Source organism: Nansenia antarctica (assembly GCF_963989245.1).
Source record: "Nansenia antarctica genome assembly, chromosome: 13".
In the NCBI taxonomy this organism is placed as follows: Eukaryota; Metazoa; Chordata; class Actinopteri; order Argentiniformes; family Microstomatidae; genus Nansenia; species Nansenia antarctica.
The window spans coordinates 30,869,722-30,896,224 of record NC_137683.1 but is presented as its reverse complement, the minus strand read 5'-3'; the positions used below and the strand labels follow the sequence as shown (position 1 = coordinate 30,896,224).

Below are 26,503 nucleotides of genomic sequence, written 5' to 3'. Positions count from 1 at the left end.
GATTGATCTACCCATTATAGAACTGGATACCTTATAGGCTTCGACCCACCCTTTCATAGGATCAGAGGCCTCTAAACCAGTGGTTTTCAACCCTCTCCTCGGGGACCACCAGCCGTTCCACATATTTGATCTGTTCCACCACCAGCACACCTGATTCAACTAATCAAGTACAAATCATAAGAGGGTTGAAAACCACTTCTCTAAACCATAACCCGGCCTTGACCAACCCCCTCAGAGGGTCACGGCTACCTTAAACCCTCTCAGAGGGTCACGGCTACCTTAAACCCTCTCAGAGGGTTACCATGGCTACCTTAAAACCTCTCAGAGGGTCATGGCTACCCCTCTCAGAGGGTCATGGCTACCTTAAACCCTCTCAGAGGGTTACCATGGCTACCTTAAACCCTCTCAGAGGGTTACCATGGCTACCTTAAACCCTCTCAGAGGGTCATGGCTACCTTAAACCCTCTCAGAGGGTTACCATGGCTACCTTAAACCCTCTCAGAGGGTCATGGCAACCCTCTCAGAGGGTCATGGCTACCTTAAACCCTCTCAGAGAGTTACCATGGCTACCTTAAACCCTCTCAGAGGGTCATGGCTACCTTAAACCCTCTCAGAGGGTCATGGCTACCTTAAACCCCCTAACCCTAACCCTTAAACCCTCTCTGGTGATTCTTCAATCCACCCTGATATAGGATTGAATTCCCCCTTCTAAATAACATTTTTTAAATTTGTTTTAATTATTTGTAAATATTTTATTTTCCTTGGAATGATACATGCACTCCATACACCGCACAGTCGCATGTAATTCCAAGTTTGTGAATTGTAAAACATCCGGAACATCTGTAATCAAGACACCAGATGTTTCAATTCATAAATACCCTATTAATAATAATAACGTAATAATAATATTTGTTTATAATAGTGCTAATAATAATCATCCTCAGTGTTTCCCCTAGGTTTGCTGCCTTGGGGGGGTGGCATGGACCGTGGCATGGACCCCCCCCCCCCCAGGGGGTAAGACCCTGCCTCATACCAGCGTCATGTCCAGGGGTGTACTTCTACATTAAGCCGCCTCACGCTACGGAAACAGGAGATAGGCTCCTGCCCTATGGGCCATTAGGCTCCAGAACCATCGGTTCTCAAGGCTACTTACTTATGTGGTCTTGACTACCTGTCCACTTTCTCACCAATCCAGTCAGATAATCATGTCATTTTGACTTTACTCTCTCACCTGAAAAAAATCGTTTTACAGACATTTCCAATGCTTCAATCAACTGTCGATGTACTGTAAATATGCCATTATGGTATTACCATGAAGCCCAACTCTAGCAGAATAAGAAAGATAGTATATCTACTTTAAGTAAAATAATAAAGTGCCTCCAGTTAGCTCTTTAGCTGGCAAGTGTGCAAGGAGACTAGCTCATCTCATCACCTCTGAGCTAGCTAGCTTGCTAGTTCTTTGACACTATTTACACTATGGAACTATAGTCAGACACTTTCTAGTCATGATAATAACGACCAATTTTAACCAACTTTCTCTGTCAGAACACTCAGCAATTATATTTGCTAACGTTTGAACTTGCTTACTTTCAATCTGCAGACATCACAGCCGGCAAAAACTCTCGCGTCTCGCGCGCACACTTGCGCAAAATCTTGTATTATTCGAAGTGTGGAGATAGGTCTGGCTATGCGAGACTACGGTGGACTAACGTTACCAACGAGCCTATGGACTTGCCACTCGCCAGATTCGGGTTGGGTGCGTTTAAAAAACGCGGATATTTTAGCCTGCTTGTCAGATGTTTGGTGTCTACGTCCGTAATAATTCCTCTTTCTTGGGGGGGCGGGGGGTTCCGTTGGGAGGGCGGCCCGCCCCCCCAAGGCAATGGTAGGGGAAACACTGATCCTAATACCTTGTCAAATCATTGAACCCCTCATGTCAATTGCTCAAGTAATACTTTATTATTCATTAAGTGATGGTAAAAATGCCAGCACATGGATATATATAAATATATATCATCCCATAAGTGGGTAAAACGTATAAAAAAAAGAAATTAAAGAAATTAATACTATACTATACTATATACTAAATGTTAAAAATAATAAAAAGGAAATAAAAGGAAATTAAATGAATGACCAACCTTGTTCTTCCCATACTCTGCCTATCTGATATATATACAAAAATAATGGAGAAGTTCGGCTTTGACCGATGCCCTAATTTCTCCTTTCAGCCACCAGCCTGTATCCTCAGAGTTGAAATCGGCCCTCGGCAGAGCCTCGTTTCACTTCCCCAATACAAGTGAAGCCGGTTCCAAAAATAATCCAAGTCTGAGACCAAGTATTATTCAGTAAGAAACCCTCTACGTTTTACAGCCCAATTGGCTGGGATCACTCCAAACTATTAGCTACTGTTACAGACTTGTATGTTTTGTATTATGTCCTTTGTCTGTTTTTGTTTTGCTTCTGTCTGTCTCCCCCTAGGTGAAGTGGTGTGCATGTGGTTCATCCCCTATTGGTTATTGGTTCCTGTCCATCATCGTTGTCTCATCTGCCCTCACCTGTGTGTCAATCAGCAATCATCCCCGGTCAACCAATCCCAGAAGAACATCTCCTACTTAATGTGTATTTGTCATGTGTAGCGAGAGAGAGAAGTGGCGGTGTTTTGTTTGAGAGAGTTTGAGATAGGTTTTGTTTGGACTAGTTGAGTTCTGCTACTAGAAATTGTTTCTTTTGTCCATAGCTGTGGTTTAGTGTGTTGATGACCCCTGTTTTCTCTTTTCCTCACCAAGGGAGAAGGGCTAGGTAAGATACCCTGGGGTATACACTCTGCATCACGTAGATAACCACTGTCTAGAAACATTAGGTAAGAAGCGAGCGGGTGTCACGCCCCGTAATTCTGTAGCAGGTAGTTTAGGTTCCGGGTTAGTTAGTTTGTGATATAGGTAGGTCAGAGGTGTAGGGAAGACTAGGGCTGTGTTTGTTATTTTGTGACATCGTTCGCATGGTCCTTCTCCCTCCCTTCTCCTACCCGTTGTTAATCCCCGGTAGTTTTGGTAGTTCTTTGTTAATTGTTTAATGTTATATGAATGTTGTAAATTTGTAACCACTTGTAAATATACTTTGCACTAAAGCAATAAATCCTTTTCTTTAAAAGGTCCCCTTTTCCGTTTGGTTATCGATTAGTGCTTCCACTACACCCATGGTCTGTTATTTTTACATCTACTAGCAGAGTGGATATAGGCAGGAGGTTGCACTCTCCCTCCCTAGTGGCGAACATCTCAGGGAGAGCGTAACAGCTACTAGCTAAAAAGAGGAAGTTCTCCTCTCCCGGAGACCATCTGGTCAAGAAGGGGAAAGTTACTTGCTCTTACGCCTAGTGAGCTTATTTTAGTAAAAGGGGATCTCCTCTGTCCTCAAGCTCTGTCCCTAGTTCAACATAAGACATTGTTTTAATCAACATCAAGATAGCGCACACATCCTATCTCAAGTCTCAGCTACATCACATTGGTCCTATCTCACATTTCTTATACATCTTGCAACACAATCAACCCCATTCTAGTGAGTATATGTGTTCAACGTTTCACTTCCTGATTCTATTCCTATGCAAGCAGGTCCACATTTCATAGCAAATCAGTCTGGCAGATCATGGCAGAAACATTCATCATTGCAGAGTCATTGGTGGTAAACCCAGGTTAATCATGTGGAACAGCTCGATGTCATAGTTCAAGTCCAGACCCAATGCTGGCATTGGATCCTCCTCGGACGGAGGTGGGGTCTGCTCATCGTTGCCCTCTGGTGGTGTTATAATGACCTGTGGCAGGGTGGACTGCTCGATGCCTCCCTCTGGTGGCAAGAACCGTGGAGTGATCTTCAACAACCACTTATCCGGTGTGGTGAACATCACACACTCCTGCAGATTCTTCCTCTCTGATGCCACTTCAGGCTTCCTGCATGACTGAAGCTCTTCCCACACGCGGAGCACTGGTATGGTTTCTCTCCTGTGTGTATTCTCTGGTGTACAATAAGGTCTCCTGATCGATTGAAACTCCTGCCACACTGTATGCACTGGTATGGTTTCTCTCCTGTGTGAATTCTCAGGTGGCTCTTTAGGTTGTGTTCCTCATTGAAACTCTTGCCACACTGTGTGCACTGGTATGGTTTCTCTCCTGTGTGTATTCTCTGGTGTCTCTTTAGGTGTCCTGCAAGATCGTAACTCTTCCCACACTGGGAGCACTGGTATGGTTTCTCTCCTGAGTGTGTTCTCTGATGCGTCCTTAGGCTTCCCGCCCACCTGAAACTCTCCCCACACTGGGAGCAGTGATATGGTTTTTCTCTTGTGTGAATTTTCTGATGTCTCTTTAGATCTTCTGCTCGACGGAAACTCTTCCCACACTGGGAGCACTGGTATGGTTTCTCTCCTGTGTGTATTCTCTGGTGCATAGTTAGGTGTCCTGCTCGAGTAAAACATTTCTCACACTGGGAGCACTGGTAAGGTTTCTCTCCAGTGTGTATTCTCTTATGTGTCTTCAGGTTTGCTGCATGCTTGAAACTCTTGCCACACTGGGAGCAGTGGTGTGTTTTCTCTCCTGAGTGTCTCCTGTGTTGTTTATGGTTCCCTGATGTGGTGGAGCTGCGGTCTGAACCTGGGTTGGAGCTCTGCTCATCTGTAAGAATATGAACATATACAGGGTTACAAACACATTTTGTACAAAACATTGAGCAAAGTTGTCATGATGGTGTCTCTCTGGTTTCTCAAATATATTGTTAAAGAAAAGGTGTAATAAAATAAAACACAAGCTATTATGTCTCCATTGGCAACTTTGTGTGCGACCACATTAAAATGACATGTGGGGTTCCCCAAGGGTCAATCCCCCCTCCTATTCAATCTCTACATGCTTCCATTGGGACGCATCATAAAAAAGAACAAAATTGCCTACCACAAATAAGCAGATGACATACATAGCCCTCTCACCGAACGACTATAGTTGGGGTATTCAGCAAAAAATTCAACAAGGTCCAGTTAGAGAAAATGTCCTCAAGCAAAGGTCTGGAACATTATAATGTCTAGATTGCGTTATGATTCAGTGCCATATATATAAACTCCTCCAAAAAAGTTTGGAAACATTATTTCAGTCGATTCTTCCTCCCCTTTAATAATACCAATGGGTATTGTATTTTATATCGTTGGAAAGCCTTATTAGTCACCTTTACAACGAGGTACAACTTGTAAGGATCATGCATTCGTGGAATGAGTAACACAGCTAAACGTGTGGGTAGCGGGACATATTTTTTTTTACAAAATCCCCTGCAATATTCTTCTGTTGGTATTCACTCTCGTTTTGAGTTTCAAGTGCTGGCAGGTGTATGTCAGTCACAGGTGTGTGACTGGCACCTGAATGGCACCTAATTGACAGTGGCGATCCCATATCTCCAGATTCTGGGACCGAACTCCATCCTCCAGGATGACAACGCTCGCCCCCACAGAGCCAGGATCATCACAGAGCACCTCCAGAATTTGGGAGTGGAGATGGTGGAATGGCCTGCAGTGAGTCCAGACCTCAACCCAATTGAACACTTGTGGGATCAGCTTGGGTGTGCTGTACGTGCCAGAGTGACCAACGCAACCATGTTGGCTGACTTGCGGAAAATCCTGGTTGAGGAATGGGATGCCGTCCCACAGCGTGTGACCAGGCTGGTGACCAGCATGAGGAGGAGGTGCCAAGCTGTTGTGACTGCGTATGGATCTTCCACACGTTACTGAAGTCCCTGACAGTGTAAAATTAATAAAGTGTAAAAATGGCCAACATGTGTTGTTTTTTCCTTATTACTGTGGGAGAGTGCAATCATCCAATCCACCAAGCAACTCAAAACGAGAGTGAATACCAACAGAAGAATATAGGGATATTTTTGGGCCGCTACCTACATGTTTAGCTGTGTTGTTCATTCCATGAATGCATGATCCCTACAAGTTGTACCTCTTTGTACAGGTTTCTAATCAGGCTTTCCAACGATATAAAATACAATACCAATTGGTATTATTAAAGGGGAGGATTAATCAACCAAAATAACGTTTCCAAACTTTTTTTGAGGGGTTTATATATGTTAAGGTACATGTGGGAATACGGTACATATGGGAAAACTAGGGTTAGGTGCTAGGGTGCTACGGTTAGGATTAGGGTTAGGATTAGGGGTAGGGTTAGACATGCCAGCATGTACCAAGTCGACGTAGCACCTAACCCTAACCCTAGTTTTCCCACATGTACCGTAACATATGTGTGGTGGCCTGGGAAAACCCGTCGGATGTCGCTGGCGTTCGTTTGTGGCAAAGAGCAAAAATAGATGGAAATCGCGATTTTGGCGATTTTGAAATGATGTGGTATTCTAGTACTTTGAACTCCATACTACATTATGGTGAATAAACCTTTTAAGAAAACAAAAGAGAAAGTACTTATTTTTATGTTTTTGTGGCGGGTAGTTTGCTAGCAAAACAACGTCACGTTGAACGTGTCTCATTCTCAGTAGTGTTGTTCCGATACCATTTTTTGATCCCGATACCGATACCTGACCGTGCAGTACTTGCCGATACCGAGTACCGATCCGATACCACGGCGTTTGAAAAAACAAAACAAAAAAACATGTTTTTTGAGCCGCATACTCACCTCGATGTAAAATTATTGCTAACACTTAGTCTGGCACTGCTCAAAACCTTTGTAAAACTCGTAAAGTTTTTGTAAAACTTAAGTTAAAAAAAAAAAAAAAAAAAAAACTTACGTTTTTGTAAGGTACTCGCCGATACCGATACCAGCATTTTTGTGCGTATCGGTGGCCATGCCGATACTAGTATCGGTAGCGGAACAACACTAATTCTCAGTTAAGCAACGCACGCACACATGAGCGAAAGGAGAGACGATACTTCCACCTGTGATATTGCCAGTTTACTGATGCTCACAATAAGCATAAAGTAATAACATCTTAACTAGAAGACACACAAATGGATCTGTCCCTCGCATACCGACGAGGCGAGCAGACTAACACCGCATCACAAGCAGATAAACGAGACCGGCCGATCTGCATAGGCTCCTCCCCCGACCTGGAGGAGAAAGGGGTAGTAATGACCTTTCACTTTTTTTGACATGATACATTAAAATGCTCATAACTTTTTAAAATAAAGGGCTATCTCAGTCATTCAACCAGTTATGAATAGCTGAGAACTTCTAATTTATGGAAATATTTAAAAATGAAAATTTCAAAATGCCACCATGTGAAGGGTTTTCCCAGGCCACCACACTATACTATATGTACTATACATATAGTACAGTGTTTCCTCTATATGCATTTATTGGTGGTGGGCCGCCACGAATGAATTTCCTCCGCCACCAAATGATTCAGACAGTCCACTTTGATTCAGGCTGCGCAGAAAGGCAGCGAGTTATTATGACCAGAGAACAGAAAAAAAGCATGTGTCCCTGAAAGCTCCGCCAATCACTGTGAGTAAACTGACTCTGAGAATGTCCTCACGTCACATTTTACCGTAATACCCTATATGTTGGTTGAAGTGCAACATCTCAGCTTTCAGGGACAGTTGGATTTTTTTCGATAGCACAAACCGTTTAGAAATTACGATAATTACAATGTCGGGTGCGGATTTGTGCCGGCGGCGGTACATTCGGCGCAGAAGTGGTATCTATACCAGTAACCAGATAAATAATAACCATTTGCTTACGTAATTTTTCGTTTTTTTACATAGTCTGAAACTACAGATGGTAAGCTTTCAAATGATGCGTCATACATTGAAATCGGAAAAAAAATCAAGACGTCACGAGTATTTGAATGTTTGTTTGTATCATGTTTTGCTCAAGAATGGTGACTGCTAAACACGCTGCTAGCGGCTAACGTTTCGTTCTAAAACGAAAGTATTGTAACGTCCCCACTTGGACAGTGGTTGAAATAATGACAGATAGCTTCTCTCATGTAATCTGTGGGTTAAAAAAACGTATAAATCGTATAAAAAAACGATTCTTATGTGCCGTCACTTTAGCAACGACACAGTATTGTCAAGGGGAAAAGAAGGGGAGACGATTTTTTTATTGACAACGGAATTACATGCTGGAAAAACATGCAGCTAAAGTTCAGGGAACATTTGGACAATAAGAGACACACGAGAGAAGTACGGGAAAACAGCGCTCATGTGGGTGTCATCAAAGGTAAGAGTTTGTTTTCTTGATACTCAGCTGTTTACCGAATGCTCCATCTGACTGTGATTTTACTTCTGTAATGTGGTGGGTTGACATAATTCACGCACGGAACTATAGGTTGAGAGTATTGTTCCGTCCGCAGTTGAGTGCGTAGTACCCAAGTTGTTTAGACTGTTCTATTTACTGCTTGAGTGTGTTGTTGACAATCGTTCATGTCCTTCATTAAACATTTAGCTTTGTCATTTGATACGCCGCCTACGACTACCATCTCTCTGCACAACAGTAAACAGTCAATCAGTAACGTTAGCCGCTTTTGTGCTCTCATGTAGGCCTACTTTGTATTATATTATAGCTGATGATCTTTGTGAGTGTGTATGTGACTGTCAGTCACAAGTTTATATTCTGTATATTCATTATATTTTTTGGGGCCATCCTCTAGTTTTGGCTGAAATTAGGTCGTTGTTTTGAGCGCGCGTGCCAATGTAATTACCAATGTAAAAATTCCTGGAGGAAACACTGTAGTACATATACATATTAAAGTACAGGAAAACACCCCTCACCTTTACAAGCGGAGAGCAACAGGAAGTCAACCGCACAACAGGATAGATGTTTTTGCTGCTGCAGCTCGATAGCGCTAGAATCTTAAAAACTGCTATCTATACCAAACTCTATTGAGAAAGCATTTTTTGTAAATAAATAGCTTTCCTATCCTATATAACATCGGGACCTCGTTCCGCCGAATCCGACGCCGGGAGGCTGAGTCGGGATTACCAGCGTTATTAGTTAGCTACCGCGGCTAACCAGCTAGCCACCTTTACACTTTTTAAACGGGCTTTTTTCTATCGGGATACCTCCGCGAACTACTAACTACCCCCACTAGACCACCACTACCCCTACTAGACCACCACTACCCCTACTAGACCACCACTACCCCTACTAGACCACCACTACCCCTACTAGACCACCACTACCCCCACTAGACCACCACTACCCCCACTAGACCACCACTACCCCTACTAGACCACCACTACCCCTACTAGACCACCACTACCCCTACTAGACCACCACTACCCCTACTAGACCACCACTACCCCTACTAGACCACCACTACCCCCACTAGACCACCACTACCCCTACTAGACCACCACTACCCCTACTAGACCACCACTACCCCTACTAGACCACCACTACCCCCACTAGACCACCACTACCCCCACTAGACCACCACTACCCCTACTAGACCACCACTACCCCCACTAGACCACCACTACCCCTACTAGACCACCACTACCCCTACTAGACCAACACTACCCCTACTAGACCACCACTACCCCTCTACTAGACCACCACTACCCCTACTAGACCACCACTACCCCTACTAGACCACCACTACCCCTACTAGACCACCACTACCCCTACTAGACCACCACTACCCCTCTACTAGACCAACACTACCCCCACTAGACCACCACTACCCCCACTAGACCACCACTACCCCTACTAGACCACCACTACCCCTACTAGACCACCACTACCCCTACTAGACCACCACTACCCCTACTAGACCACCACTACCCCCACTAGACCACCACTACCCCTACTAGACCACCACTACCCCTACTAGACCACCACTACCCCTACTAGACCACCACTACCCCCACTAGACCACCACTACCCCTACTAGACCACCACTACCCCCACTAGACCAACACTACCCCTACTAGACCACCACTACCTCTACTAGACCACCACTAGCCCTACTAGACCACCACTACCCCTACTAGACCAACACTACCCCTACTAGACCACCACTACCCCTACTAGACCAACACTACCCCTACTAGACCACCACTACCCCTACTAGACCACCACTACCTCTACTAGACCACCACTACCCCTACTAGGGATGCTCCGATTTATCGGCCACCGATTTAAATCGGCCGATTTCACTCCAAATGACTCGATCGGTGATCGGCAAAAATGGCCGATCGCAAAAACCGATCTTTTTTGCATTGCTCTACTTTTCCGACGTGCGAATGCGGCAGCGGAAGGATCCGTCAGTCGCGAATGCGATGCGGCAGCGGAAGGATCCGCTGTCAGACACGTGCATGGCCATGTCGTCAGTTTGGCAGTTTTTCACAGTGTCCCCCAAAGATCCGAAAAATGCTATATGCAACGTCTGCAAACAAGACATCTCTCGTGGAGGACAGTCAAGTAAGTCGTACAATACGACAAACCTTATACGACATTTGACGAATCGTCATGTAACGGAGTTTCGTGAATATGAGAAGATAAAGGCTGCTGCAACATCATGAAGCTATAACGTCTATGAAGCTAAAACAGCCCACAGTTTTGGCAGCGTTTCAAAGCAGCGAGCCATACCGTAGCGATAGTAAAAAAGCAAAAGACATAACAAAGGCAGTAATGGAATTTATTGGGCTAGATGAACAGCCACTATCAGTGGTACAGGATGCGGGTTTCACACGGCTGTTAACCCATTTGGATCCGCGGTACAAAATACCCGGACGCAAGTACTTCACCGACGTCGCTTTGCCCGAGTTATACCAGACCGTATATAACAACATTAACACCCTTCTACAAAGCAACGTAACTGCTATTAGTTTTACCTCGGATATTTGGAGTTCAAGTGTGTCACCGATGTCCATGCTGAGTCTTACCGCACAATGGATCAACGAAAACTTTGAACTGAAGCAGGCGGTTCTACACTCCCAAGAGTTTTCAGGTTCACACACGGCTGCGGCGTTGGCAGGTGCATTCAACACTATGTTGGAGTCATGGAACATCCCGAAAGACAGAGTGCATGTGATACTTCGGGACAATGCCCAAAATATGGCAAAGGGCATGAGAGATGCTGGTCTACCCAGCTTAGGCTGCATGGCACACAGCCTGCAACTTGTCGTGAAAGAGGGACTGTTGTCACAGCGTGCCATCCGTGACATACTGGCTATGGGGAGACGAATTGTCGGACATTTTAAACATTCGTCTGTGTCTTATTCGCGTCTTCAAGACATACAGAAACAGCTTGGTCAACCTCTGCATAGATTGCAACAAGATGTAGAAACGAGGTGGAATAGCTCTTTTTATATGCTACAGAGTCTCCTCGAGCAGAAACGCGTGTTGCTGTCCTATGCAGCCGACTACGATTTGCCATGCACCTACAACGCCAGTCAGTGGAAACTGATGGAAAATATAGTGTCACTACTTACACCATTCGAGGAGCTTACACGAGACATCAGTTCATCAACAGCGTCGGCAGCGGATGTTATTCCAGCCATCATGGCACTGACCCGTCTGCTCCAGACAAGTGCTGAAACTGACCAGGGTGTTAAGACGGCGAAAGAAACACTTTTGGAAGCTCTCCGAAAGCGATTCAGCCTCATCGAATCTGAGCCTCTCTACGTCCTGGCTACAGTACTTGATCCCAGGTGAGTAACAGGCTATTTTATAGCCTATTTTTTTTCTGTAGGTTTACCGCAAATAAATAAATGTCAGGCTAATGTTTTATTTTGTCATGAAAGGTACAAGGACCGTTACTTCACAAACGATGCTTGCAAGACCCATGCACGCACATTGCTTTCCGGTGTCCTGGCCACAAAAGCAGGTTAGAACTGTTGTGTAGAATAGAACGTTTAATTTGTCGTATACTGTATAACGAGTACAGAACTGTTAGGCCTGCGTTTAAATTATTGGCCCCGTTTGTCCCTACAGTGTCTTCAGACTTAGACCCACCACGGACAGACGAAGAAACGCACACAGAGCCTCCCCGCAAAGTGGCCCGAGCAGGGTCGTTGCAGGCCATGTATTCCGAAATATTGAATACTCAGGAGGAACAGGGTGCTCCCGACAGCTGTGATTCTGCAAACTTGCAGACTAAATTCTATCTCTGTGAGGCACCGATAGCACGAAGCGCACCACCTTTGGCTTTCTGGCAGGTCAATAAGGACCGTTTTCCAGCGCTTGCCGAGGTTGCACGTGTGTATCTTGGCGCACCCTGCACAAGTGTTAACAGCGAGCGTCTGTTCAGCACAGCGGCACACATTATTGATGAGAAAAGAAATAGACTATCATCAAAGAATGCAGAGATGCTGATTTTCATAAAGATGAATTTACCCTCCATGCTTACAGAGTGAAGTTCTGTATTTAGAGTATAGGATTTAGCATAGGACTGGGTCTGGCATTCATTTTAATATTTGTAGAAATTAGGCTACCTTTGTTCTTTCACATTCTGTTTGTTCTGTTCCATCTTTGTTCTTTCACATTTATTGTTCATTTGTATTTACACATTTCATTGAAAATCTGAATGTAGAGTTGGGACTGAGGTTCAGATATTTTATTTATTATTATTTATCTTACTGTATGTAGGCATTTGCCCTCCATGCTTAGAGTGAAGTTCAAGTGATATGAAGGGCTCTGCACACAGCGTGCGATTTCTGTTGCGCGTGAACGTTCCATTTTGAAGTTTGAATGGAAGTCTATGAGAACATACAACAGAAATTGCATCGCACGCTGTGTGCATTGGGATGCGATGTTTTACGATGTTCTCATAGACTTCCATTCAAACTTCAAAATGGAATGTTGACGCGCAACAGAATCGCACGCTGTGTGCAGAGCCCTTGAGACTTCCATACATATTTTCATATAATGTCCCAATTTGTTTTCCTTTTTTTACCAAGATGTTGGCAACTTGTATAGCCTATTGTTAATTAAAAGAGGTTACATTCAAATTAAATGTGTCATTTAGCATTTGTCTGATATACTGTATATTGAAGTAGGCTATATATATATACTGAATAATTATTTTGAGGGCCTATTCAGGGGGCAGGGGGAACATTGATTGGATGACACAGGTGGACTTGAGTGAGGATTCCAAGGGCAGGAACACAGGTGGATTTGATCCACCAGTCAGTAGGCCTACAGTTATGTATTTTTTTTTTAAAATCGGTATCGGTATCGGTATCGGTTGATCTTGAAAAAAAAAATCGGTGATCGGTATCGGCCCCAAAAATCCAGATCGGAGCATCCCTAACCCCTACTAGACCACCACTACCCCTACTAGACCACCACTACCCCTACTAGACCACCACTACCCCCACTAGACCAACACTACCACTACTAGACCACCACTACCCCTACTAGACCAACACTACCCCTACTAGACCACCACTACCCCTACTAGACCACCACTACCCCTACTAGACCACCACTACCCCCACTAGACCACCACTACCCCTACTAGACCACCACTACCCCTACTAGACCACCACTACCCCTACTAGACCACCACTACCCCTACTAGACCACCACTACCCCTACTAGACCACCACTACCCCTACTAGAACCTTATATATTCTATATCACATATCTCTGAAACACTGATTGATCACTATCAAATTGTTTTTCTCTCTCTCTGCAAATAACACCACTTTTCTCTTTCATGGCCTGTCGGCGCTGCCTGGAGCTTAGCTACCAGGTTGAGGAGATGAAGGGACGAATCTCGAATCTACACCAGATCAGACAAGGGGAGTCGTATCTTAGTTCACTTTTTGACACATTACATAAAACAATAATTACAGACATAGAAAGCACACAAACCACAACATCAACATCAAAGCCTCCACCTGTAAGCCCAATCCCAGGTGTAACACACACTGTCCCTACATCACCAGGGACTTGGACCACCGTCAGGAAGAGGAGTCGTACCAACGACTCCTCTGGCACCAACCCCCATGAGGCCCTCCTGCTGCGGAACAGCTTCGAGGCGCTGCAGAGCCACCAGTCCACACCGAAGCCGAAGAGAGCCAGGGCCTGCACCCCCACCCCCAGAGACCACACGCCGGGCCCCGCCCCCGCCCCTAGAGACCACACGCCTGGCCCCGCCCCCTCCCCTAGAGACCACACGCCTGGCCCCACCCCCGCCCCAGAGACCACACGCCTGGCCCCGCCCCCGCCCCAGAGACCACACGCCCTCCCTCTCTCTATCCCCCTCTCCCACCCTGGGCCCCCTACAGGTCCATCACGCCGCCAGCAGAGGAGACTACAGTTTGTGTCTCCTCCCCCCCCCGCACCCGCTCTTCTCCCCCCCCCCCCCCCCCTCTGTGCTTGTAATAGGCTCGTCCATGGTCCGCCATGTTGCAGTCCCGAAGGCCATAACCCACTGCATCCCAGGTGCCAAGGTGAGGGACGTCGCCGCGGTAGTCCCGATGCTGGTGGAGGATGCTCCCCCCCAGGTCACCTCCGTCATCGTCCACGTGGGTGCCAACGACATTGGACGGGAGAGGTCGGAGGAGCTGAAGGACGACTTCCGAGCCCTCATCGCCACCGTCAAGGGCACAGGTAAGACCTGCATCATCTCGGGCCCCTTCCCGAGTCCCAGGTATGGCGACACCAAATACAGTAGAATTCGAAGTCTTCACCTTTGGCTACAGGGATACTGCTGTCGTACGCAAACCCCATTTATAGACAATTTCACCACGTTCTTTAACCGTAATGAGCTGTTTGCGAGAGATAGGTTTCACCCAAACAGGTATGGTGCCCGCCTGCTGTCGATGTCCATGGACCTCGCTGTCCAGCCCTGGACCTGGCCGGTGCCCTGTCATCGCTGATGTGGGATGAGTCCGATCCATTCCTCTAACACCAAACATGCCATCCAGACTATTGTCTCCCATCGGACTCCCTCCACCACAAATAAGGCAATACATGGCGCAAATTTGAGAAATGTATTACCCATTTCATTAAGTATGCCCTCGAGTCAGTCCCAGTGTCAAAATGACATCTCCATGGCAATTTTGAATATCAGGTCCCTATCAAACAAAAAAACATTTATCATAAATGAGCTCATTTGTGATAGAAAACTCGACTGTATGCTACTCACAGAAACCTGGCTAGATACAAATGGAGCAGCAGCCCTTATTGAGGCATCTCCCCCCAACTACAGTTTTTTCCAATCAATCAGAAATGGAAAAAAGGGGGGAGGAACAGCTACCATAGCTTCAAATAACCTAAACTGCAGGAGCATATCCTTTGATATATTCTCCTCCTTTGAATATCATGCCACAGTTATGGCATGCCAACCACCTATTCTTACGGTAACTGTATACAGGCCGCCGAAACCAGCCCCTACCTTCCTACCTGACTTCTCTGAGTTCCTATCCATTATCCATCCCAACTATGATAGGATTATTATCACTGGTGATTTGAACTTTCATGTTGATAATGAGGCTGACTTGAGGGCTAGGGAATTTATTGACCTCTTGGAATCTATGGATTTTGTCCAACATGTCAATGAACCCACTCACAATCATGGCATACCCTTGATCTTGTGATTACAAAGGGTCTTGAGGTCTCAATATCAGGTATCAGCGACCTGGCCCTCTCTGACCATTTCTGTATTTTCTTTACCATTGTAACACGTAAAGCTGAAAGCAATGCTGAACGTGTTGTTAAAAAACGTTATCTTACCCCTGCAGTGGCTGAACATTTCAAAGCTTTAATGAACAGTAATCACACAACTCCCACGTTATGTGAAAACGACTTAGTAATTACCTTTAACAATAAAGTAAAAATGGCCCTAGACTCCCTGGCACCTACCAAACTAAAAAAGGTTGGAGCCAAGAGGAGAGCACCATGGCGAAACAGTGAAATAAATCTCCTAAAGAGAACATGTAGGAAAGCTGAGCGCAGATGGAGAAAGAGCAAATTACAGATTGATCAGAATATTTTTAAAGAACATCTATCTGCCTTTAACTTGGCAATGCGAAATGCTAGAAAAAATCACTTCTCAAAGATAATATCTACAAACAAGAATAACCCCAGGGTCTTGTTCTCGACAATTGATTGCCTTGTAAACCCTGCTCCTAGAACTCTAGACGACGCAGCCTCAGTCACCAAATGCGAGGAATTTGCAGCCCACTTCAGGGATAAGATAACAAATATTAGAATGTGTATTACTCAGGAAAGACTAGGTTTGTGTAGCACCACAGATCCGCCACCACAGAACATGACTATGAGCATGTTCACCATGATTAGTACGGAAACATTAGGTAAAATTGTGTCACAGCTTAAACCGTCTACGTGTCCTCTTGACCCTATTCCTACCACCTTTTTTAAGGACATTTTTAAATCTGTGTCTGATGACATACTAGGCATTGTAAATCACTCCCTACTTAAAGGGATATTTCCAGCGGTGCTTAAAACTGCCCTGGTTAGACCCACCCTGAAGAAAAGTAACCTAGATCCTTCTGATCCAAAAAACTGTAGACCAATATCCAATCTCACTTTTCTAAGCAACATTTTAGAAAAGGCAGCGTATAGACAGCTTCATGAATTCTTAGTCCTAAATAATAGGTATGACCCACTTCAGTCAGGTTTCCGATCATACCACAGCACAGAAACCGCTTTGCTTAAGGTACCTAATGACCTTAGGATAAATGCAGACTCGAAAAAACTCTCGATTCTTGTACTCTTAGACTTAAGTGCAGCCTTTGATACGGTAGACCACTCCATACTTATTGAGAGACTTGAAAACTGGGTTGGCCTCTCAGGTCCGGTCTTAAACTGGTTCAGGACTTACCTGGCTGACCGAGACTACTTTGTAGCCCTTGGTGACCATAAGTCAAAAAATTATAGCACAACCTGTGGAGTTCCCCAGGGGTCCATTTTAGGACCGTTGCTTTTTAGCCTATACATGCTACCCCTCAGTTCTGTTATCAAGAAGCATAGCGTTAACTACCACAGCTATGCTGACGACACTCAGCTTTATATCTCAGTAACTCCCAACGACTACAAGATGATCGACCACCTGATAGACTGTATTGCCGATATTAATATTTGGATGACACAAAACTTTCTCCAACTCAATCAAGAAAAAACAGAGGTATTGATCATTGGCGAGAAAACTGGGAGAGAGAAATTATCTGCACACTTGAAAACACTAGCTCTTAACACTAAGTGTCAGGCCAGGAATCTTGGTGACATAATTGACCCAGATCTAAATTTTGAAACTCATATTAATAACACTATTAAAACATCCTTCTACCATCTAAGAAACATCACTAAGGTACAATCATTTCTCTCCCAGGCAGACACTGAAAAATTCATGCATGCGTTTGTTACTAGTAGTAGGCTAGATTACTGTAATGCTCTCCTGACAGGTCTCCCCAAAAAAATGATAAATAGACTACAAATGGTTCAAAATGCTGCTGCTCGTGTCCTTACTAGGACCAAACGGAGAGCGCACATCACACCTGTCTTGAGATCACTACACTGGCTCCCTGTCAGTCATAGAATAGACTTTAAGATCCTTTTACTAGTTTATAAATCACTTCACTGTGATGCACCCAATTACATGGTGGACATGCTCATAAGATACACACCAGCTAGACCCCTACGGTCTAGTGGCACGGAACTTTTAATAGTGCCAGAGGCTAGGACAAAGAGATTTGGAGGATCAGCTTTTAGCATATATGCTCCTAGATTGTGGAACACCCTACCTGAGGGCCTGAGGTTGTCTAAAACTCAGGACATTTTTAAGCGTGACCTCAAAACCTACTTATTCAATGTCGCCTTTTGATACTAAGGGAGACATTGGACATTATAGAACTAGGATCACTAGGCCATTACACCATACTCGTGTTTTGAGATTTGTGTTGACAGGAAAATGGACCCGGGTGCTGATGAGGCACTGTCAGCTCCAAATAGCACCTAGAACAGTACTGGAACCGGTACAAGGGTGTACCAGGACCACCATCAGGTTGTATTGCTGTCATCTTTATTGTCTCTATTGTGTTGTTGCATCATAACTGTGCTTAAGTTTCTCTTTTGGCAGGACCTGTGACCATACTGGATGCAGAACGATGCAAATACAACACTAAATTTATGGACAGTGTGTACGCCGATAATATGCAAGGAATTTTTCCTGGATACATGGTGTACAGGTTTTTGCCCTTGCTTGCTTGCTTTGTGCCGGTGGTCCTGGCCTCCCCTGGGGGACCGCTGGGTACTGGTAAGCAAACTGGCTAGTAGTCGCTCTATTGGTAGAGGGCTGCAAGGGAATTTTTCCTGGCAACATAGTATACAGGTTTTTTACTTTTGCCTGCTCGCGGCTCTGTCAGTATTGATTGATTGATTGACTGATTGACTGAACATTTTCATTGTGTGAAGCGCATTGAGTTGCATCTTGTAAGAAATGCGCTATACAAATAAAATTTGATTTGATATCTTTACTGTACATATCATATTGATATTCATGCAAATATATTTACTTTTTACATAAATATTCATTGCACGTAGCGCGAGGTTGACCACCGTCCGCATTGATTCACAGTAATGTACGTCTTCATAAGGGTACCGTTCCCGAGTGAAGAAAATGAACAGGCCCACTGTAGACAATTGACTATCATCCCCAAGTAGGCCTACACCCCATCCCTATGTATACGGACTACGAAAACTTTAAGCGCACAGATTACTGAACTATCTATTATTAGTTGCATCACTAGTGTATCCTGTCTTAGCTGTAATACTGTCACCTTTATCTTGTATTATGCCTATTGCCTTATGTCTTGTGCTGCCATGTCAGGAACCGAAGCCTACGAATTTTACTCTCTTAATGTAACGTAACAATAAACTTGAAACATGCTTGGCTTTTCTACAATGCAGGTTAGATGACGAACTGCATTTCCTTGTGACAACCTTGGTACTTGTCAATGACAATAAGATTGAATCTAATCTAAAAGAAAAAACATGATTTAACATAATAAATACAAAGGGAGATATGTTGTACAGTTTAATCGGGAATCATATTTAATTGAATCTGTTATTATTAAACAATACTTGAATGTTATGAAATGTATTATCATAAATAATAAGGTGAACACGTAGTCGATACAGTCTGGAACATAGATATTATAGAGAGTTTCATATTGTTATGTGTTCGTTAAGCGGAACTACTGCGCAGAAATTGAGTGGGTGAAATTGTTTTCGCCTTCTGTCGGGCATTTAACTGACCAATAAGAGGCAAAGCATGGGTGTTAAAAAGGGTGGGGCGAGACGCTCGTTCCCGTGCGCAACATTTAGGGTTGATTGGGATAAAGGGAAGCAGGTGTGGGAGAGTGGCCCGCAAATTCCACTTGCCGCGTGCACCAGGGTTTCCGTTAGAAAAATTTGCCGTCGGACATCGTGTCCGGGAAGAATTCGATTTACCGGACAAACGTGATATATTCCGGTCATCATATTAAAATATAATAAAAAACATTTTTTCCAAAATCATATTTTTTTTCTTCAAATCTAATATAGCTGTTTGTCGCGGTGATTACTGTTGTGTAGCGGCCTATATATGCCATTTAATGTCTATTTCTCATCCGATACGATTAGATGCGAGCTATATAATAATATAACATGATTTGACGCATGCGCGCTATGCCATGCGTCAAATCCAGCGCTGAACGGGTCCAGCGCTGAACGGGCGCCTCACTGGGAACTGAACAGACAGCATCGATCAATGAACGGACTCCACATTACGTTAACTGAAGTTTGTTAAATTGTTTGGGATTAATGTGAGTTTTCTATTTTCTCTTTCCAGTTTTACCCTTTTTTTTATTTTTATCAATAAAACAACGTCATTTCTATAACCAGGGGGGTGTTCCATCGACGTGGCTGGAGGAAAGTCTGGGCTTGTTTTGACAAGTCTCGCGAGATCTATCAAGATATGCCTGGATCTTTTTAAGAGTCTCGCGGGACTTGGCGAAGTAGGCCTAGGTTTTCTTTTGGCGACGTTGATATAACACCCCCCAGGTCTCGCTGGTTGGGAAGGCATTTCGTTTAGCTGCCTGTCAAATCATACTTAGGGGATAGCCCTGTAAGCTCATACGGGTCTGTATGTCGTCCAGGGTTTCCGTTAGAAAAATTTGCCGTCGGACATCGTGTCCGGGAAGAATTCGATTTACCGGACAAACGTGATATATTCCGGTCATCATATTAAAATATAATAAAAAAAATATTTTTCAAAATCATATATTTTTTTTCTCCAAATCTAATATAGCTGTTTGTCGCGGTGATTACTGTTGTGTAGCGGCCTATATATGCCATTTAATGTCTATTTCTCATCCGATACGATTAGATGCGAGCTATATAATATATAATAATATAACATGATTTGACGCATGCGCGCTATGCCATGCGTCAAATCCAGCGCTGAACGGGTCCAGCGCTGAACGGGCGCCTCACTGGGAACTGAACAGACAGCATCGATCAATGAACGGACTCCACATTACGTTAACTGAAGTTTGTTAAATTGTTTGGGATTAATGTGAGTTTTCTATTTTCTCTTTACAGTTTTACCCTTTTTTTTTTTTTTTATCAATAAAACAACGTCATTTCTATAAGTCTCGCTGGTTGGGAAGGCATTTCGTTTAGCTCGGGAGTATGACAATGGGAAGAACATAACTGTTTATTGAGAAACAATTGATAGGCAGTCTGGGATACGTATATAAAGAAATACCACAATGTCTAGATGTATAACATTTTATTGAACAGTAACAGTGCAAGCATGTAGGCTACGGGGAACAGGGATTTTGGTCAGTAGGTCCTTTGTACAGAGGGCGTTTCTCTCCGACAACGCGTTCCCAGGTACCATGGAAGTCATAGGTAGTCCAGCACACTGACAGAGAGACAGACAGACAGACAGACAGACAGACAGTCAGCTTACTTCTACCCTTTTGATTACTCCTTTAATTAGCTGTTAGCCATCTCAAAGCCCCCTGAGCTGCTCGTCAACACTGAGAATAGACCACATTATAGAAACCAAAACACCGTTTTTTAAATCCACAGGGAATAACCGAGAGTGTAAGGAAAGGCACACCCAGCGCTGTCAGTGGTGGGGAGACTTGAAGTGGCTTTGCTTGATTTCCATCACAGATTCAAGGATTGAAACACTGATGAAAATAGGGAGTAATAGTGATGGGATTATTTTAGATTATTTTAGATTAGATTAGATTAGATTAGGTGAGATTCAACTTTATTGTCATTGCAGAGTACAAGTACCAGACAACAAAATGCAGTTTAGCATCTAACCAGAAGTGCAAATAGTGATATAAAAACAAACACTTAACTTTCGGGGAAACTGCTAAAATAAAATAAATTAAATAAATTAAAAAAGAAAGCGACTATTAGCACCGCCGAATGACAACAAACGTATGAGTAATGAGTAAAACAATGTCACTTTTATAGTATGTTGTTTAACTTGCCGTTCGGTCGCCATGGCTCTGGTGTGTGTAGCAGCTTCAGCTAGCTGGCTGGAAACTTCTAGGGGTGCGTTCGTAAACACGCTCTGAGAGCGCCGGAGCGCACGCTGGCTTCGATGTCACAGAGCGACCGAGTCGTTCGATTGGACGAGAGGCGTTCCGCGAGTGCTGATCGGATTTCCAGAGCGTGTTTACGAACGCACCCAGCCAGCTTTAGCGAATTGTATTCAAAGGGAATTATTTTCACCGGACAATATGTCCGACGACTTTTCAGTTTGTCGGACTTCACCAAATTTTACCGGACAAAGACCGGTAATTGCCGGTTAACGGAAACCCAGATGTCGTCCTGAAAACCGGCTGTTAGATCATATCGCTGAAGTTTGTCTCCATCTTAGTGTAAATGTTGTCCGTTTCGTTTGTTATCCTTGTTATTGTGGGATAACGTTAAGGCTTTCTGCTTCGGGCCACCATTTTCAGCTGGGCACCGGACACACACACACTTGTGCACGCGCGGCACTGCCCGAGAGAGAAGGACCCGCCCCCTTTGGTTAGCCTATAGGCTGGCTGGAGGGGGCGGGTCCTTCTCTCTCGGGCAGTGTTGAGTGTGTGTGTTTGGTGCTCAGCTGAGAATGGTGGCCCAAAGCCAATTTGAATACAAAATGTGAACTTTAGCGAATTGTATTCAAATTGTGCTTAGAGGGAATTATTTTCACCGGACATTTTGTCCGACGAGTTTTCAATTTGTCGGACTTCGACAAATTTTACCGGACAAAGTCCGGGAATTACCGGTTAACGGAAACCCTGGCGTGCACACCGATTTTATAAATCAGAATCCAAATGTTCTTGCTTTGCGTACGCACCGAAACTCTCTTCTCTCGTCTATATAATATCTATGTTCCAGACTGCTTCAACAACGGAGTCAGTTTAAACGTGATTCGTCCTACTGTTCACCTTACTATTCATGATAATACATGTCATAACATCCAAGTATTGTTTAATAATTACAGATTAAGTAAGACAAGATACACTGGTGGTGCAATTAGTAATAATAGATAGCTCAGTAATAAAGTGTCTGTGCGCTTAAAATGTTCATAGTCCGTATGGGGTGTGCTTGGGGATGATAGTCAATTGTCTACAGTGGGCTTGTTCATGGCCCTCCACGGTTCGGAACGCATGTGTACCGCGGATCAATTGCAAAATGTTAACAAGTAATAATATTACTTAATATCTCTTGTAAATCACAATGTAGAGTTGCCATGAAAAGATAGACGCGACAGTTGCGGGCTTTGTTTTACTCTAAAGCGCAATGATAGGTTGATAATGCGAAAGAAAAAGAATCTGTTGTTTGCTCACTACACGTGAAGCTGGGAATCCACAACAACAAGGCTGCGTTGGTAAATCCGCTCTGGAATCTGATCAGCGTTCAAGGAACGCCTGTTGTCCAATCAAATTACTTGGTCCCTTTATGACGTCGGACCCAGTGTGCGCTCCGGCGCTCTCAAAGCGAATTTACGAACGCGGCCCAAGTGTATCGTGTTACGTTGTTCGGCGGAGAAGAACTCGAAAATGCCTCCCTCGTCATTTAAATCCCATGTATGGGAGCACTTTAGCTTCTCTGTCAACTATGACGGGAGGCACGAAAAAGGTAGCTCGACAACTTCTGATAATGTAGGCATTTTTTTTCATACCATGTTCAAAATAAGGGTTCACTTTATTATTTAGTTAAAAGTGGCATAAAACATGTTTATTCATCTGCTTTAGAGCCCAGTGACTCACTGCTGCAACCAGGCGCCTCCCCCCTCTCTCCTATCATTTAAATTGAGTGTATTTCAGTATAATTATGTAATGTTTGAGTGTAGAATATGTTATATATATATATAATATAATATATATATATTACCAGTTTTGACATCTTGAATGTTGTTGGTTTTTGTCACATTGTAAAAGTGGTGTTTTTACAGAATTCAAGGAAAAAGCAGTTTTTATAAAAACAAAAATGTTTTGTGTTGATCCGAAAAATGATCCGATCCGTGACTCAAAAACCGTGACACGATCCGATCCGTGAGTTAGGTGATCCGTTACACCCCTATCTTCAATGTATGGATATTGCGATCATTGGACTTATCGGGACGTTACCCACTGAGCACTCGGGAACAGTGAATCAGGAACGGTGCTCAACTTGTCCAGCCTCGCGCTATGTGCAATGAATATGAATATAAAAAGTTAATATATTTGCATGAATATCTATATGATTGATACGAACAAAGATATATGTAGGCTACATTGTGATGGGTACAGGACAAGGGAGAATAAGATATGTGCAGTTTGCACGTATATTCTTTGTGTGCACTCGCATAATATGTGAGGTAATATTTCGATTTATGTTGGTGGAAATTGTATCTATTTCAAAGCGTTTCTCCTGTTTCATCCTTCTGCCAGCGGAGTCGCAGTTGACATTTCTCCAGCTTCTATGCGTACGCATGGATCACACTGTGCGTAGCCTAGAGGTGCGCAGTTTTTATAAATCCCAAAATTGAGGGAAAATTTGCTAACGCACCTTAGTGTGCGTACGCAAGCTTTATAAATGAGGCCCCAGATCTCCTCCTACCCTATATTCCCACAAGGCCCCTAAGGTCAGCTGAGACTAATCAGCTAATAATTCCAAGAGTAAAAACAAAACACGGTGCAGCAGCTTTCAGTCACGCTGCTGCATGCTCCTGGAACAAACTCCCTGAAGAAATCAACAGGCGCAAACCCTAAACGTATTTAAATCTAAGCTGAAAACCTTCATGTTTTGCAGCAGTTATGATTAAATACTTTTATCAATGTCTTTTATCCATGAACTATTGTCTTATTAAATGTTTTATCTATTTACCTCTTATATTTGCTTTTATTCAGTCGTTTTTATTTTCTTGCTATGCTCCTCTTGCTGTATTTTTAAATAATGTATATAAAGCACTTTGAATTGCCCCTGTTGTATGAAATGTGCCATACAAATAAACGTGCCTTGCCACTGGCAGCATTGATTTTACAGCAGTGCAATGACCCTCACCACTATACAACAAAGACTTACCATCCGTGTCTTCAATCTCCACTTCTACTTCGACCTCTTCTTTCACCATCACTCCCTCCTCCCTCATTTCTTCTCCTCTGTCCTCTTGTTTCACCATCTCTCTCTTCTCCTCCACTTCTTCTCCTCCATCTTCTTCTTTCACCATCACACCCTTCTGCATTAGAGCTGCACCTCCATCTTCTTCTTTCAACATCACTCTCTTCTCCTCCACCTCTTCTTTCACCATCACACCATTCTCCTCTACATCTTCTTCCTCCAGCTTCACTGCCACCATCTCTGGACCCCACCATGTGATTTTCAGGGCTGAAAAACCACAGCCAGATCCGGGGGACTCTGTGGACTCTGGTTCATACATGGTTACATGAGCTGAAGAGGACCTGCAGCTAGAAACAATGGAGGCACAAACAGTGCAGAGTCAATTATAAATGACAGCCAACCAGTTCACTGAAAGCCCATCTAGACTGACAGGACATGTCCTGCAAATGCAATAATCTATGGATTACTGATTGCATTTCTTTGTAATTAAAGGGTCTGGAAAGTAGACATTAAACGGTTCCAATTGTATTTTGTGTCCAAGAAAAAATTACAATAATCTTCTAGTTAGGCTCAACGTCCTGGTCAGACAGAGGGCTGTATGGGCGTGGACTTTGCATGCTTGACTGGCAGCTCCCTTTCAAGCAAGCTTGCTGCGTTATCATACATGACATTCATCTATTAGATGTGCTTATAGTTCTGCCCTTTAATTAACAACTGTTTAGCTGCTGCTGAAATGTACTGAGCTAATACAATGACTTGGCTAAGATTATAGTTATGCACCTGGCAGTATAATTCATCATATCAATTCAATGACCAACATTAGCATACTGTACACCTGGCACCCAATGGTGAATTATTGAACCAGGGTTCGACAGTAACGCTTGCCCGCTTGCCCGGAGCAAGTAAAACATTCAAAGAATTGGTTTGCGCGAGCCCGACAACGCTGCTGGATCCTGGATATTTTTACCTTTGTGCAGGAAGAACAACAGACGGCCCAGGCGCCAGACCAGACTAGATGATCGTGGAGTGAAGATATTATTATTATGCCGTCTGTTGTTCTTCCTGCACACAGTTAAAAATATCCAGGATTTAGCAGGGTCATCGGGCTCGCGCAAACAAACCCGGCGAATGTTTTACTTGCTCCGGACAAGCGTTACTGTCGAACCCTGTGAACACAATAGGCTACTTGTGGACAGGATTCACAGCATGATCAGTTGTACCCATCAGACTTACTGATCAGTTGTACCACAATGGTGTTGTCCTCCTTTTCTAATTCGCTGCTGTATTTTCACAATATCCGCCATGTTTAGTTTCTTCCCACACTGGACGTAGCACTGGCGCATGTCGTCATGACCAGAACAAGCAGAAGCATCCATCATTGCCCAGATGGGGAGTTCACAGTGCAGGGAATCCTACGAATAAAGATGATCAAAATATTAAAACAAGAGTGAAGAAATTTAATCAAAACTATTTTTTTTTTTTTTACCAGAAGTGGAAAACATTAGCCAAGCTACATGTAGGTCCATATATATATATATATATATATATATATATATATATGCATTTTGGACACTGACAGAATTGTTGTTATTTTAGCTGTTTACCAAAATATATTCAAGTTACAGTTATAGAATGAATATGGCCTTAAAGTGCTTAGTGCAGACTAAATACCCTCTTTATTTTGAGGGTATTCCTATCCAGATTGGAGGAAGGGTCTAGGAATTACAGCTCTTTAATATGTGGCCCCCTCTTTTTCAAGGGAAATCCAAAAGTTTAAAAAAGTTTAGCTTTTTCTGTGTTGACAACACAATTGCACACACATTTCAAATACCATTTACAGGCCACAGGATAAGAGTGCAGACGAAATGAAAATAGCGAATGAAAGGTAAGAGATTACAGATTTGAATAGATCAAGTTTGTATTGTTACATTTAAAATATATAGGGT

The 26,503-nt window shown here is 43.7% G+C and overlaps 1 protein-coding gene across 1 annotated transcript in view; it reads right to left on the bottom strand.

Moving 5' to 3' along the window:
* LOC308169521 (uncharacterized protein) overlaps positions 1-25,933 on the bottom strand; it is a gene marked incomplete at both ends in the record, with an annotated part of 34,640 nt that extends 8,707 nt beyond the window's left edge. Inside the window, 3 exons of the mRNA XM_080544201.1 lie at positions 4,289-4,661; positions 24,522-24,904; positions 25,791-25,933. Of these exons, the coding sequence (XP_080400327.1) occupies positions 4,289-4,661; positions 24,522-24,904; positions 25,791-25,933 (899 nt within the window). The remainder of the gene's footprint in view (positions 1-4,288; positions 4,662-24,521; positions 24,905-25,790) is intronic.
* Positions 25,934-26,503: the final 570 nt, after the last annotated feature.